Below are 15,366 nucleotides of genomic sequence, written 5' to 3' on the forward strand. Positions count from 1 at the left end.
TGTCCTGAATCCAAATATCACCTTGAAAAATGCTTATTGGGTATAGGTTTAAAGATATGAGACATGTAATATTTGATTATTCTTTCTTTCAACGCACCAGTCGTATCCCACCGAGGTGGGGTGGCCTAAAAGGAAAAACAAAAGTTTCTCCTTTTACATTTAGTAATATATACAGGAGAAGGGGTTACTAGCTCCTTGCTCCTGGCATTTTAGTCACCTCTTACGACATGCATGGCTTATGGAGAAAGAATTCTGTTCCACTTCCCCATGGAGAATTATTTTATTATAACATACAATATGTGTCAGTGTGTTTTAAACTCTAATCTGTACCTACCCTCTGATGCTTATGGTGGGCTGAAGAATTGTCTCTTGCCAGTGTCCAGCAGTAGTCTGCAAGCATTCTTGTGCCCCATTTGCCCTGGTACCATTTTTCCATGGTTGAAATATCTTGGTGAAACCTTTCACCATGTTTGTCACTAACTGCCTATTACGCCCCTCGTTTGTAGACCTTCTCAATTGAGTATTATATGTGTGTAACAGGTTTTTTCACTTAATGTTGTATTATTTCTTGCCTCATTAGTAGCTAAAATGAGGGCAGAGTACTTTATAATATTATCTGGCCTTAATTTATTTGGTTATGTGTATAGATAGGATGTTTCGGTGTTAGAAACTTCGGGTACAGTTGTTTACTACCTGGCTGTCGTTTAGCCACTGACCCCTCTTAATCCGAGGTGATGTCAGTCTGAGAATTTTGTTATAGGGCAGTTTACTCTTGCCTTGCTTGCTGGAGCTAACCCTATGCCCCACTTAAGGTTCCTTCGCGATCCTCTACCACTGGTCGGCCTACTACCATAGTTCCTCGGTTGTGATGCAGATGGCTGCATTTAGATGCTCACGATTGTTGCTACATCTTCAAGAAACTTTCAAGTGACTTTAGTGTGAAGAGTTAAAGGAATTGCCTCACACAGTCAGTTGCGTCAGTGAACTCATTTCATGGAGACTATCTGCATGCGTATTAAGGGAGGTGTCTTACCTATTTGTATAATTAGTGTGGAGACTATTGATGTGTATAAAGTATTGTGGTGGAGAACATTTGTGAATTGGATAAGACTGTGCATATGCAATGAACATGTTATGACTTCACATTCGGGGAGATGTATCATAGAAAAAGGCTGTAATATCTCAGTGTCAATATTTTATGTAAAGTAAAAGGACACAAGTGCAACTAATGTGACATTTTATTGTGGCAGCGTTTTGCTCTCCAGGAGCTTTGTCAAGCTGTTACAAACAGTATATGGACACAGAGGGTATGTATAGGCTTAGAGTGAGGTGTAGTACTAGTGGTAGTAGTAGTAGTAGTAGTAGTAGTAGTAGTAGTAGTGATATAAGTTGTAGTAATAGTAGTAGTAATACAATATGGTAGAACAATTAACTTGCACATGAGTAAAAGGATATAAAAGCTATTACTTGGGTAACATAAAAATAGGTTAGACAAATACTAATGTTGGAGGCTGGATTAGAGAAGGCCTGTTTCAAAGTTTATCCTCTGTAATGTGCTTCTGTAGTACTATTAGCAAGAGAGACTGTGTAAACCCTGCCATCACATAGTCTTTCTTGCTAATACTACACAAGCACATTACAGAGGATGAACTTTGAAACAGGCCTTCTCTAATCCAGCCTCCAACATAAATATTTGTCTAACCTATTTTTATGTTACCCAAGTACGTAATAGCTTTTATATCCTTTTACTCATGTGCAAGTTAATTGTTCGACCATATTGTATTACTACTACTATTACTACAACTTATATCACTACTACTACTACTACTACTACTACCACTAGTACTGCACCTCACTCTAAGCCTATATTTACCCTCTGTGTCCATGTACTGTTTGTAATGGCTTGACAAAGCTCCTGGAGAGCGAAACGTTGCCACAATAAAATGTCACATTAGTTGCGCTTGTGTCCTTTTACTTTACATATTGTCGGTAATTCTACCAAATATATACAATAAATATTTTATGCAAAGTTATATTTTATAGTATTACCTGTTAAAGAATTAGTATTAAAACCTTCAGTGGTTTATTAAGCAATTTAATAAATATCAGAAAGAACTGTGGTATTATTACCGTTTGAACTCTTGAATGAATTTGTTTAGAGGAGGACAAGTTTTCCTGTTCCTCTGTTGATTGAAGGGCTTAACAGGCTTTCTAAATTCCCTAAACGCAACACTGCCCCACAGTTCATTGGAAAAGTCTAAATGTGAGTCCAAAAAGTGGATTTTAAGTGATATGTTACATCCCATGTTCTTGTAAGCCTTGATGAGGTTTTCCACCAATTCTTCATAGTTGCCTTCCCTTCTGTTTCCAAGAAATCCCTTCGCCACTAACTTGAATGCTTCCCAAGCAGCTTTCTCCTCCCCATGAAGGTCTGATTCAAAGTCACCATCTTTAAGAAGCTCTTGAGGGGGAATTTTGATGTTAAATACTTGAATCTCTGACCGGATTTGTCCATAGCTTTTACAAAGTTTTTCATGAGCCCAGTTTTATGTGTAGTGGTGGTAGCAAAATTTTGTTTGGTTCAGTGAGAGGTGAATGTTGAACATTTTTCATCCCAGGCTCCAATGATTGATGAGGTGGCCAGTCTCTCCTGATGTAATAGGAACCTCTTGCACAGCTATCCCATTCACATAGAAAGCAGCACTACTTGGTGTATCTGCCCTGCAAGCCCATCACAAGAGCAACAACCTTTAAGTCGCTACAGAGCTGCCATTGATGTTCATCATATTTCATGCATTGCAACATATGCTTTATATTCTCATAAGTTTCTTTCATATGTGGTGCATAGCCCACAGGAACTGATGGTTTACTATTGCCGTTATGCACCAAGACACATTTCAGACTCATTTTTGTTAGGTAAGACACATATGCAACAGTTAGATATCTTTATTTCGAAATAAAGATACCTAACTGTTGCATATGTGTCTTACCTAACAACCTGTCGGTATTTTATACCATTTTAATGTTCAGACTCATTTTTGATGAATCTATGAACAGCCTCCAGTGACTGGGTTCATAGTTGATGCCAAGTGCTTCCATCAGACCATTAATATTGTTGCTGGCCACTAAATCACCTTCCAGTATGAAGAAATCGTTGAACTGCTGCTGACGGTCACAAAATTTTGAAATCTTCACATCAGCTGCTTGGAGATTCCACTGTTGAAAATGAAAGCCTAGCCGCTCTGCCTTATTTTTAGGTAGTTGCAGATTCCTGACAAGGTCATGGAATTCCCTTTTTGTTATGAGATGTAGCCAAGAGGAGTGAGCTTCATGAAAGTTTTGGTCACTCGTAATCCAGCACTGTCATTCTTCTCTAATCCCTCCTCACCACTTTCTTCATCAGACTCAAAGGATACTGAAGTTGGTGCATCAGGAACAGGTAGACCTTCTCCATGTGGAACTGGGCGAATAGCTGATGGAATGTTTGGATATTCAATGGGCCCCTTTTTTTTTCTTTGACAAGCCCATTTGTACTGGAGGTACCATGCAGAAATAACAGTTGTTGGTATGGTCTGTTGGCTCCCGCCATGTCATTGGCACAGCGAAAGGCATTCCTTTCCTCTTCCTGTTCAACTATTGGCAAAGGTTAGTAGCACAATTGTTGCAGCATATGCGTGGAGCCCAGTTCTTATCCTGGTCACCAATCTTGCATCCAAAATGTAGGTGATATGCCTTTCTAACCATAGCAGTTGTACAGTGCTTCTGTGATGCAAAGGTCACCTCACCACAAATGTATCAGAAGTTGTCTGCCCTATTCACACAAGCACGAGGCCTCTGAAAGAAGAAAACAACAAACAATTCGACGATAAACAGAAAATTTATTCATTAAGTTATCATTATAATATATATAGCATTATAGCTAAGCAGAAGTAATTATATCATTCAGGAGGAAAATAAAATTAATATAGTATGCCTCACATGCATATCAATAGCTTGCTCAGTGAATATTTATTATAAGTTTAAAAAGTGTTTGGCTAAGAAAATCACCTACCTTTCAGCTCAAACTATAAACTTGCACAGCACAACCACCTTCTATGACTTCTGGAACAATAATGAAGGTCAGTGAGACTGTGAGTGTGGTAAGAAACACACTGTTGCAAGCCTGTTGGAACCTGTTGTGACACATAGGTGTATAATGAAAGTAGAGCTAACAAACAATTTTAACCATGATATTCATTATCAATGACCTAAAATTAGTTGGAAATTGCTATTCTGGTCTCAGAAGCATTTTGGTTGTTGGCCAGTGTAATTAAAGTTTGGGAATTACTGTTTCAGGCATTAAACTTTTTGCAATTTGAACACCACCTAGGAACCAGTTAAGTTCAAACACCAGGGTTCTGCTGTACATTATTTTATTTGACTTTAGGGCACCTTGTCTGAAAGTACCAACTGACAATACTCGGTGTACATCTGAATCAAATATTTCATCTGGAACTATGTAGCCAAGGCATATTTAAGTATTTTCCTCCTTATTTATTGTACAGAGGATTTCTTGTTCACATATAAAACTCTTAGAGATGAAAGTTCAGATATCGTTTGGGTCTTTCCCGAACCATTGTATGTCACAACTGAGCAGAACAAAGCATTGGAGACCAGAAGGCAAGCTGGGAAGAGGGAGGTGGTGGTGGTGGTGGCAGTATAAATCAGTAACAGAGGTAATAAAAGTAGTAATGATAATAATGAAGTAATAATGAGAGTAATAGTAGTAGTAATACTAGTAGTAGTAGTAGTAATAGTTTCAGCAGTAGTAGTATAAATATTTGTAATAAAAATGGGGATTAATGGCTTCTCAGGGGGATGGAAAAGAAGGTAAACAAGAAAGAAGGAAACAAGAAAGAGCAGTACAGTAGGTCTAATGGCACATGCTAGGAAAGAAAGAAGAAGCAAGTACAGAAAAGTCTGAAGGCAGGAAAGAAAAAGAAAATATAGAAGACAGGTTAGGAGAAGTAGTGAGAGGGCAAAGGTCAAGTCAAATCATGAATGTTTTGAAGATTAGAATATTTGACAATTTATTGAGAAAGGCAGGCATCTTTTGGTAAAGGGATAGAGGTCCAATGGGAGGTTCAGTGTAAGTAAGTAAGTAAGTAAGTTTATTCAGGTATGCACAAATACAGTTACATAGAATTATCATACATAGCAGCATATGTGTAGAGAACCTAGGATAACCCAAAAAAGTCAGACAGAGTGACTTATTTCCATTGGGGTCCTTTTACCTTATTATTATAATATAAAGGTTATAATATTTTCTTATTATTCTATAATGAAGATAACATCTTATTATCATACTAAAAAGACTATCTACTACACGAGGGTCATTAAGACTATAATACGAGGGTTATTACTAGGAATAAGGTAAAATTTACACGTATGTTAGCTAAAAAATAGAAAATCATTCCCCTCCCTTTCTGTAGCTATATTCATCAGACACCTTTTGGCACTCTTCTTGAACTGGTTCATGCTATGACTGGCTTTGACATGTGCGGGTAGTCTGTTCCATTCCTTTATTGCTGTACAATAAAAGGTGTTTGAAGCCTGGCCAGTGACTGTGGGTACTACAAAGTTGTGCTCTCTCCCCCTAGTACTATGATTGCTTTGGTTCCCAACCTTGACAAAATTGACAGCAAGATATTCTGGATACTGTTTGTGAGCAATTTTATAAACATGATTTAGCTTCAGTTGTTTTACTCTGTCTTTAACATTCAGCATATCCAACTGCTGTAATTCATCCTGTCCTACATGTTCTCTTGGTCCCAGCCCCAGGATGAATCTTACGATTTTGTTCTGGGTGATTTGCAGTCTATCTTTCAGTTTTTTTGTCAAGGCAGAGTACCATGAAGAGCAAGCGTAATCCATATGGCATTGTATAAGGGCTAGACATAGGGTCCTGCGAGCCTCAGTAGGTAGACACTGTGCTTGTCTATACAGGAACTTCACTCTGGCATTCGCTTTCTTTACTACACTGTTCCCTATCAACTCTCCTGACATGCATGGGTCAAAGGGAATTCCCAGATATTTTACTGATGAAACCAAAGTGATGGGCTCCCCATTACACCATACATTAAAATTATTTACCCTTCTCAGTTTATGTTTCGTGCCAAAGAGAATGGCTTCAGTTTTCCCGAGGTGTAATGATAGTTTGTTGTCTACTAACCATTTGCTGCAGGACTCCAGTTCCAGTGTTAAAACATTAGCTATATCTTGTGGGTCTTTACCTGACACTAACAGGGCACTGTCATCTGCATACAGTAAGAGTTTGCACTTGACACTGATAGGCATGTCATTGACATAACATAAGAATAATAAGGGACCCAGAATACTACCTTGGGGAACTCCACATGCTATCGGCAGGGGTTCTGATTCCGTTTTGTTGATTTTGACAATTTGTTTCCTGTTGCTAAGGTAGGACTTAAACCAGTCTACAGAACCTATACCGATAGCTTGAAGTTTCTGACATAATATATTGTGGTTGACAGTATCGAAGGCCTTTTGCAGGTCTAAGGTTACCATACCTATGAGGTTCCCCTTTGACATTTCAGTTCTTAGGTAATCCATCAGATTAATTAAGGTGTTGGTTGAGTAAGATCTTCTAAAGCCTGATTGATAGCTATGGAGAATGTTGTTGTCATTAAGGTACTTAACTACTTGAGAGTACACCGCCCTCTCTAGAATTTTGGATATTATACTGAGTATACTAACAGGCCTATAGTTGCTGACATCAGACCTACTATTTTTCTTGAAGATAGGAGTAACTCTGGCCTCCTTGAACCCCTCCAGTACAGTATTAGTGGTGATTGATAGATTTATTATGTGAGCAATAGGGATTGACAGTTCAGAAGCACCATCTTTTAGGAACTTAGACGGGATGTTATCAGGGCCTGTGCTCTTAGCTGGGTTTAACCTGCTTAGTTCTTTTTGAATAAAGTCATGAGATACACTTACTAGTTGACAACTGTTTGAGGTTACCGCTTTATTGGTATAGTATGTTTGAAACTTATCAGAGTCTGTGTTAAAGGTATTTGATGCAGCTGGTAGTTTACTTACTAGTGTTGATGCAACAGACGTGTAGTAGGAATTAAAGCAATTTGCCACTTTTGATGTTTCGTGGCATACCTCATTATCGATAGCGAGTACTATGTTAGACCTATCTACTGGCTTATGGCTATACCCCAACTGTTTTAGTTGTTGCCAGAGCTTTCTGGGGTTATGCTTATACTCTTCAATTTTTGAGCAATAGTGCTTTGCCTTTGCTCCTTTTATTAGTCTCTGTACTCTGTTCCTCACCCTTTGGAATTCATTTAGTGCTGCAATATATCCTGTCTCTTTGCTTTAAATCTTTTTAGCAGCTGGTCTCTGAATTTCATATTATCTAATATCTCAGTAGTCATCCAGGGTTCAGTTCTTCATTTAATCCTAACCTCTTTAACTGGTGCAATATTATCAGGGATGGTAGTGAACATTGTTTTGAATTTTTCCCAGGCATCGTTTACGTCCGTGCAACTTGTTATCTTTGCCCAGTCACAATTGTGTACCCTATTTACCAGTGTTTCTTTACTGTAGTTTCTAGTTGACCTCAGTTTTATTGTCCTGTGTAGGCCTATCCTATCCCTAGTGATTTTCCTGGTGCAGTAAATGATGAAATGATCACTAAGACCTGTGGTAATGATGCCTGACTGAGTAATGTTCTCAGCGTGGTTACAAAGTATGTGGTCAATTAGGGTGGCTGAGAACTGTATGATCCGGGTTGGTGTATTCATTAGTTGAGTGTAACTATTTAAACCTAGAATTTGCTTATATGTACCTTTTGCATAGCCCGTTATTTTGCTGCTGAAAACAGATATTGAAGTCGCCCAGTATTATTTTTTTTTTATTATCACACCGGCCGATTCCCACCAAGGCAGGGTGGCCCGAAAAAGAAAAACTTTCACCATCATTCACTCCATCACTGTCTTGCCAGAAGGGTGCTTTACACTACAGTTTTTAAACTGCAATATTAACACCCCTCCTTCAGAGTGCAGGCACTGTACTTCCCATCTCCAGGACTCAAGTCCGGCCTGCCGGTTTCCCTGAATCCCTTCATAAATGTTACTTTGCTCACACTCCAACAGCACGTCAAGTATTAAAAACCATTTGTCTCCATTCACTCCTATCAAACACGCTCACGCATGCCTGCTGGAAGTCCAAGCCCTTCGCACACAAAACCTCCTTTACCCCCTCCCTCCAACCCTTCCTAGGCCGACCCCTACCCCGCCTTCCTTCCACTACAGACCGATACACTCTTGAAGTCATTCTGTTTCGCTCCATTCTCTCTACATGTCCGAACCACCTCAACAACCCTTCCTCAGCCCTCTGGACAACAGTTTTGGTAATCCCGCACCTCCTCCTAACTTCCAAACTACGAATTCTCTGCATTATATTCACACCACACATTGCCCTCAGACATGACATCTCCACTGCCTCCAGCCTTCTCCTCGCTGCAACATTCATCACCCACGCTTCACACCCATATAAGAGCGTTGGTAAAACTATACTCTCATACATTCCCCTCTTTGCCTCCAAGGACAAAGTTCTTTGTCTCCACAGACTCCTAAGTGCACCACTCACTCTTTTTCCCTCATCAATTCTATGATTCACCTCATCTTTCATAGACCCATCCGCTGACACGTCCACTCCCAAATATCTGAATACGTTCACCTCCTCCATACTCTCTCCCTCCAATCTGATATTCAATCTTTCATCACCTAATCTTTTTGTTATCCTCATAACCTTACTCTTTCCTGTATTCACCTTTAATTTTCTTCTTTTGCACACCCTACCAAATTCATCCACCAATCTCTGCAACTTCTCTTCAGAATCTCCCAAGAGCACAGTGTCATCAGCAAAGAGCAGCTGTGACAACTCCCACTTTGTGTGTGATTCTTTATCTTTTAACTCCACGCCTCTTGCCAAGACCCTCGCATTTACTTCTCTTACAACCCCATCTATAAATATATTAAACAACCACGGTGACATCACACATCCTTGTCTAAGGCCTACTTTTACTGGGAAAAAAATTTCCCTCTTTCCTACATACTCTAACTTGAGCCTCACTATCCTCGTAAAAACTCTTCACTGCTTTCAGTAACCTACCTCCTACACCATACACTTGCAACATCTGCCACATTGCCCCCCTATCCACCCTGTCATACGCCTTTTCCAAATCCATAAATGCCACAAAGACCTCTTTAGCCTTATCTAAATACTGTTCACTTATATGTTTCACTGTAAACACCTGGTCCACACACCCCCTACCTTTCCTAAAGCCTCCTTGTTCATCTGCTATCCTATTCTCCGTCTTACTCTTAATTCTTTCAATTATAACTCTACCATACACTTTACCAGGTACACTCAACAGACTTATCCCCCTATAATTTTTGCACTCTCTTTTATCCCCTTTGCCTTTATACAAAGGAACTATGCATGCTCTCTGCCAATCCCTAGGTACCTTACCCTCTTCCATACATTTATTAAATAATTGCACCAACCACTCCAAAACTATATCCCCACCTGCTTTTAACATTTCTATCTTTATCCCATCAATCCCGGCTGCCTTACCCCCTTTCATTTTACCTACTGCCTCACGAACTTCCCCCACACTCACAACTGGCTCTTCCTCACTCCTACAAGATGTTATTCCTCCTTGCCCTATACACGAAATCACAGCTTCCCTATCTTCATCAACATTTAACAATTCCTCAAAATATTCCTTCCATCTTCCCAATACCTCTAACTCTCCATTTAATAACTCTCCTCTCCTATTTTTAACTGACAAATCCATTTGTTCTCTAGGCTTTCTTAACTTGTTAATCTCACTCCAAAACTTTTTCTTATTTTCAACAAAATTTGTTGATAACATCTCACCCACTCTCTCATTTGCTCTCTTTTTACATTGCTTCACCACTCTCTTAACTTCTCTCTTTTTCTCCATATACTCTTCCCTCCTTGCATCACTTCTACTTTGTAAAAACTTCTCATATGCTAACTTTTTCTCCCTTACTACTCTCTTTACATCATCATTCCACCAATCGCTCCTCTTCCCTCCTGCACCCACTTTCCTGTAACCACAAACTTCTGCTGAACACTCTAACACTACATTTTTAAACCTACCCCATACCTCTTCGACCCCATTGCCTATGCTCTCATTAGCCCATCTATCCTCCAATAGCTGTTTATATCTTACCCTAACTGCCTCCTCTTTTAGTTTATAAACCTTCACCTCTCTCTTCCCTGATGCTTCTGTTCTCCTTGTATTCCATCTACCTTTTACTCTCAGTGTAGCTACAACTAGAAAGTGATCTGATATATCTGTGGCCCCTCTATAAACATGTACATCCTGAAGTGTACTCAACAGTCTTTTATCTACCAATACATAATCCAACAAACTACTGTCATTTCGCCCTACATCATATCGTGTATACTTATTTATCCTCTTTTTCTTAAAATATGTATTACCTATAACTAAACCCCTTTCTATACAAAGTTCAATCAAAGGGCTCCCATTATCATTTACACCTGGCACCCCAAACTTACCTACCACACCCTCTCTAAAAGTTTCTCCTACTTTAGCATTCAAGTCCCCTACCACAATTACTCTCTCACTTGGTTCAAAGGCTCCTATACATTCACTTAACATCTCCCAAAATCTCTCTCTCTCCTCTGCATTCCTCTCTTCTCCAGGTGCATACACGCTTATTATGACCCACTTCTCGCATCCAACCTTTACTTTAATCCACATAATTCTTGAATTTACACATTCATATTCTCTTTTCTCCTTCCATAACTGATCATTTAACATTACTGCTACCCCTTCCTTTGCTCTAACTCTCTCAGATACTCCAGATTTAATCCCAGTATTATTGTCTCGCAATTGTTTTCAAGTCCGGACAATACTCTGGAAAAGTCTTCTAAGAACTGGTCTTGGGTGGGAGGGCAGTAACTAGTTCCTACTAAGATGGGTTTGGTCTTGGGAAGCAGCACTTCAAACCATAGAATCTCCAGTTTATTGTTATTTAAATCAGGTCTTGGGTTGTAAGCTAAGTCATTTCTAATGTAGGCACATACTCCACCACCCTTTCTGTTCCTATCTAAGCGTTTTATATTGTAACCTTCTATTTTGACCTCGTCGTCAGTTTACCTGGAGTTTACCTGGAGAGAGTTCCGGGGGTCAACGCCCCCGCGGCCCGGTCTGTGACCAGGCCTCCTGGTGGATCAGAGCCTGATCAACCAGGCTGTTGCTGCTGGCTGCACACAAACCAACGTACGAGCCACAGCCCGGCTGATCAGGAACTGACTTTAGGTGCTTGTCCAGTGCCAGCTTGAAGACTGCCAGGGGTCTGTTGGTAATCCCCCTTATGTGTGCTGGGAGGCAGTTGAACAGTCTCGGGCCCCTGACACTTATTGTATGGTCTCTTAAAGTGCTAGTGACACCCCTGCTTTTCATTGGGGGGATGGTGCATCGTCTGCCAAGTCTTTTGCTTTCGTAGTGAGTGATTTTCGTGTGCAAGTTCGGTACTAGTCCCTCTAGGATTTTCCAGGTGTATATAATCATGTATCTCTCCCTCCTGTGTTCCAGGGAATACAGGTTTAGGAACCTCAAGCGCTCCAATAATTGAGGTGTTTTATCTCCGTTATGCGCGCCGTGAAAGTTCTCTGTACATTTTCTAGGTCGGCAATTTCACCTGCCTTGAAAGGTGCTGTTAGTGTGCAGCAATATTCCAGCCTAGATGGAACAAGTGACCTGAAGAGTGTCATCATGGGCTTGGCCTCCCTAGTTTTGAAGGTTCTCATTATCCATCCTGTCATTTTTCTAGCAGATGCGATTGATACAATGTTATGGTCCTTGAAGGTGAGATCCTCCAACATGATCACTCCCAGGTCTTTGATGTTGGTGTTTCGCTCTATTTTGTGGCCAGAATTTGTTTTGTACTCTGATGAAGATTTAATTTCCTCATGTTTACCATATCTGAGTAATTGAAATTTCTCATCGTTGAACTTCATATTGTTTTCTGCAGCCCACTGAAAGATTTGGTTGATGTCCGCCTGGAGCTTTGCAGTGTCTGCAATGGAAGACACTGTCATGCAGATTCGGGTGTCATCTGCAAAGGAAGACACGGTGCTGTGGCTGACATCCTTGTCTATGTCGGATATGAGGATGAGGAACAAGATGGGAGCGAGTACTGTGCCTTGTGGAACAGAGCTTTTCACTGTATCATCCATCTAGGATTCAGAGATGGTTATAACTGCCGCCCTAATTTTGTTAGCTAGAATCCTAATCTCTGCCAATTTAGGAAGAAGAGATCTTGCGTTGACATGAATAAAGTGAAGGTCTGTTTTCATAAAACAATTATAATCATCAATATATGGCAGTGGGTCATTTGTATTAAAATTAGGTAAATCAATGTCATCATTGCTAAAGGGTAACTGTGCCAAAGTGCATTTGTTACACACAGTGAATTCTGGCACCGTTGCTATAATTGTACATACATCCGTCATGCACCCACCCCTTACACATTTTACATAAGGTGCCTTTCCTGTTTTTCATGCATACTTTAGTACAGTGTATGCACCTGTTTGGTAGTGTTTGAGATAATAATGGCTGTATTGTCTCACATTGACCTATGTATGCATTACATATGGAGTTAAGGTTATCATTCCTAGCTACTAGACCGTCATTATCACCGTCATTTATCTGTCTGTTTTGCCTCTGCACTATAGTTTGAGGTCCTGGATTAATTTGGATATCACCACTTAAGAGCGCTACAATAAGATCTGTGTGCCACTGTTTTTGTTTGGGTATGCAGTGTTGCCATACCTTGTGGCGATAGTGACATTTACTTTTCTGGTAGGATGGCAACTGTTGGGCTTTTACTGTCCAGGGCGCTGTTACTCCATTCACCTTTTCCAGCCCCCATGACTGATTTCTTTCTTCATGGAATTGAAGAAGATAAATATAATTATGGCAGCCTGTACCCCCCTAATGCCTGCCATTTTCACTCTTCGCTCCTTTACTCATATACAATAATATTTATTTCTCTTTTCCAGTCACCTAGTACACCCTGGTATCTGCTTTAGCAATCACCACTGAATTACTAGTAAATTTTCTTCTTCAAAACCCTCTTCACTGGTCACTTTTCCCTTAACTTCACAAACCCCTTTCAGTTAACCCCTTATTACATACTCCTCTTCCCGCCTCACTTCAGTCTGATTTCACCTATTAACTTCTAACTCCTTTCCATTCTGGTAGACCAGAAAGGTTTAATCAATGGTTTTATCCTTCCAAATCCCCCTCAATTCCATTTATCGGGGGTTGTGCCGTGTTGTTGACTGCCTGACTTGATCTGCTGACTCAGCAGAAGTAAACGCCACCTACAACCTGACTTTCCTTGAGTTTATAGATATATTTGGCGTTTTCTGCTATGATTCTCTCGCTGTACACTGGTCAGCTGAATATAGGTCAGCTACTAAAACATTAACCTTGACTGTTTAACTATTCACTTCTTTCCCACGACTGGCACTGAGGGATAACCGTCCTATAACCTTGGAGTTTTGTACTGTTGATTTGACGATGTCTCCTGTGTTTCCCTCTTGTTAGCACTGGTACAGGCGATATGATGGTGGTACAGATATGATGCTACTGTCAACAGATGAATGTCAGTAAAGATGAGAATTTCACTTTGCTAGTTGTACAACTGGCAGTAGCTGGTGTTTGGATGCCGGTCAGCCATGTTTAAGTGCTCAATTCTTTCCCTCATTTGGCACTGAGGAAAAAAGTCCTACAGACCTGTCATTTCCTTGGAGTTTTGTTGATCAGGTTTTCTGCCATGTTGTCTTCCCGTTGAACACTGGTGCAGTTGATATGGAGGTCAGTTATTTCATTGTAGTGGAAAACGTCTCATGTCTGGTTCACGTCTGGCAGCAGGTCTGGTACTTGAATGCCGGTCCCTCTTTTGTCATTTAGTCCCGCTGAACTGATTGGCTAGTCTTGCATTGCTCTCTACTGTCTGGTATTGGGTTGGCTACAGGTCAACTCACATTCTTACTGACTGGAATTGCAGTTCATGGGTTTTTGGTTATGGTTCACTCTGTGGATGGCAAGCTTCAGTGTAAGGTAGGTATGGGTAGTGATGGATGGGTGGGGTGGTGCATTAGGCTAGGGCCAAGCGAGCATTGGTCAGGCACCCTTTAGGTCTTATGGCTAACATTTAATCCTGTTGGTTATTCTTGTGTGGTTCTCTATAAGCCCTGTAGTTATTTGTTTTAGTAACTTCATAAGACTTTCCTTGTTGCACTCAGTGGTGGGTAAGGGGGGATATACAGTTTAGTTATTACAATGTTGTTTTGAGTATTGTTAATGGTTACTCTTCACTGTCCCTGACTATGGCTCTGGCATCTAACTTGCAAAAGCAATTTGCAAGTCATCCTTATCATACCTGACAAGTTCTTCTTGCCACAGTCAAGACAGCTACTGCTGTTTCAGATCCCATGCCTGATATTTCTCAACCACTTCCTCACTAATCATAATTCTCTGCTGGGTTTCATTAACCCTACGTGACGTGTATAGCCTACAAACCTGGTCCAATTTTTTTATACTTCAACCCAGTGAAGCTTTATAAAGTCAGCCAAGTGATCTTGAAAGCAGCTGGCATGAGGGTCACATTACATACCCACCACAGTTGGGTACTCAAGCAGATAACCTAGCAAAATTGCTAACTATAGATGACAAGCCTGTTAAGATTCTCAGACATATTCATCTTAAAACATGCTGTGAAACAGTCATCCTTCCATATTCAATTGTTCATCGGCAAGCATTTAACGAGTGGACTGATGATATTTTCCAGGAAGAACTGCAATAGCTACCCATCCTCAAAGTAGACACTTGTCCATCTCCATGAGAACACTGTAGATATGTACTCAGTGTTGCCTAGTTAATGTTTGACAGCTGTGATCTGTCAAATGTGTATAGCAGGTAAATGCTTAATGATAACAAAACACTTACCTACTCTACAACAGTGCTGGCATTTTGGACATCACACTAAACATTGTCAGTTGCTCCCAGATTGCCCTGACTGTGCCTTCCCTAACCATAGTTATGAACCTTGCAGAATGTGTACCCCTCATTATCTGAATTGTGCTGGTGCTCATTCTGCCTATTTCTGTTCATGCCCTGTATTCCTTAAGGAATGCGAGATCCAACTTCTAAAGGAGGCGACCATGCCTTACTTCCAGGCCATATACCTCTCCTAATTTATTTTGTATAATAAGGTTGAAGAA

The 15,366-nt window shown here is 40.3% G+C and overlaps 1 protein-coding gene across 4 annotated transcripts in view; it reads left to right on the forward strand.

Moving 5' to 3' along the window:
- LOC128684742 (LITAF domain-containing protein) overlaps nucleotides 1-15,366 on the forward strand; it is a 76,341-nt gene that overhangs the window by 29,586 nt on the left and 31,389 nt on the right. Inside the window, exon 2 of one of the 4 annotated variants that reach the window (XM_070104420.1) lies at nucleotides 4,059-4,118. The exons of the other annotated variants lie outside the window; for them this stretch is intronic. Coding sequence (XP_069960521.1) covers nucleotides 4,059-4,118 — 60 coding nt within the window. The remainder of the gene's footprint in view (nucleotides 1-4,058; nucleotides 4,119-15,366) is intronic. 4 annotated transcript variants of the gene reach the window in all.

The sequence above is a fragment of the Cherax quadricarinatus genome, chromosome 5 (genome assembly GCF_038502225.1).
Source record: "Cherax quadricarinatus isolate ZL_2023a chromosome 5, ASM3850222v1, whole genome shotgun sequence".
In the NCBI taxonomy this organism is placed as follows: domain Eukaryota; kingdom Metazoa; phylum Arthropoda; class Malacostraca; order Decapoda; family Parastacidae; genus Cherax; species Cherax quadricarinatus.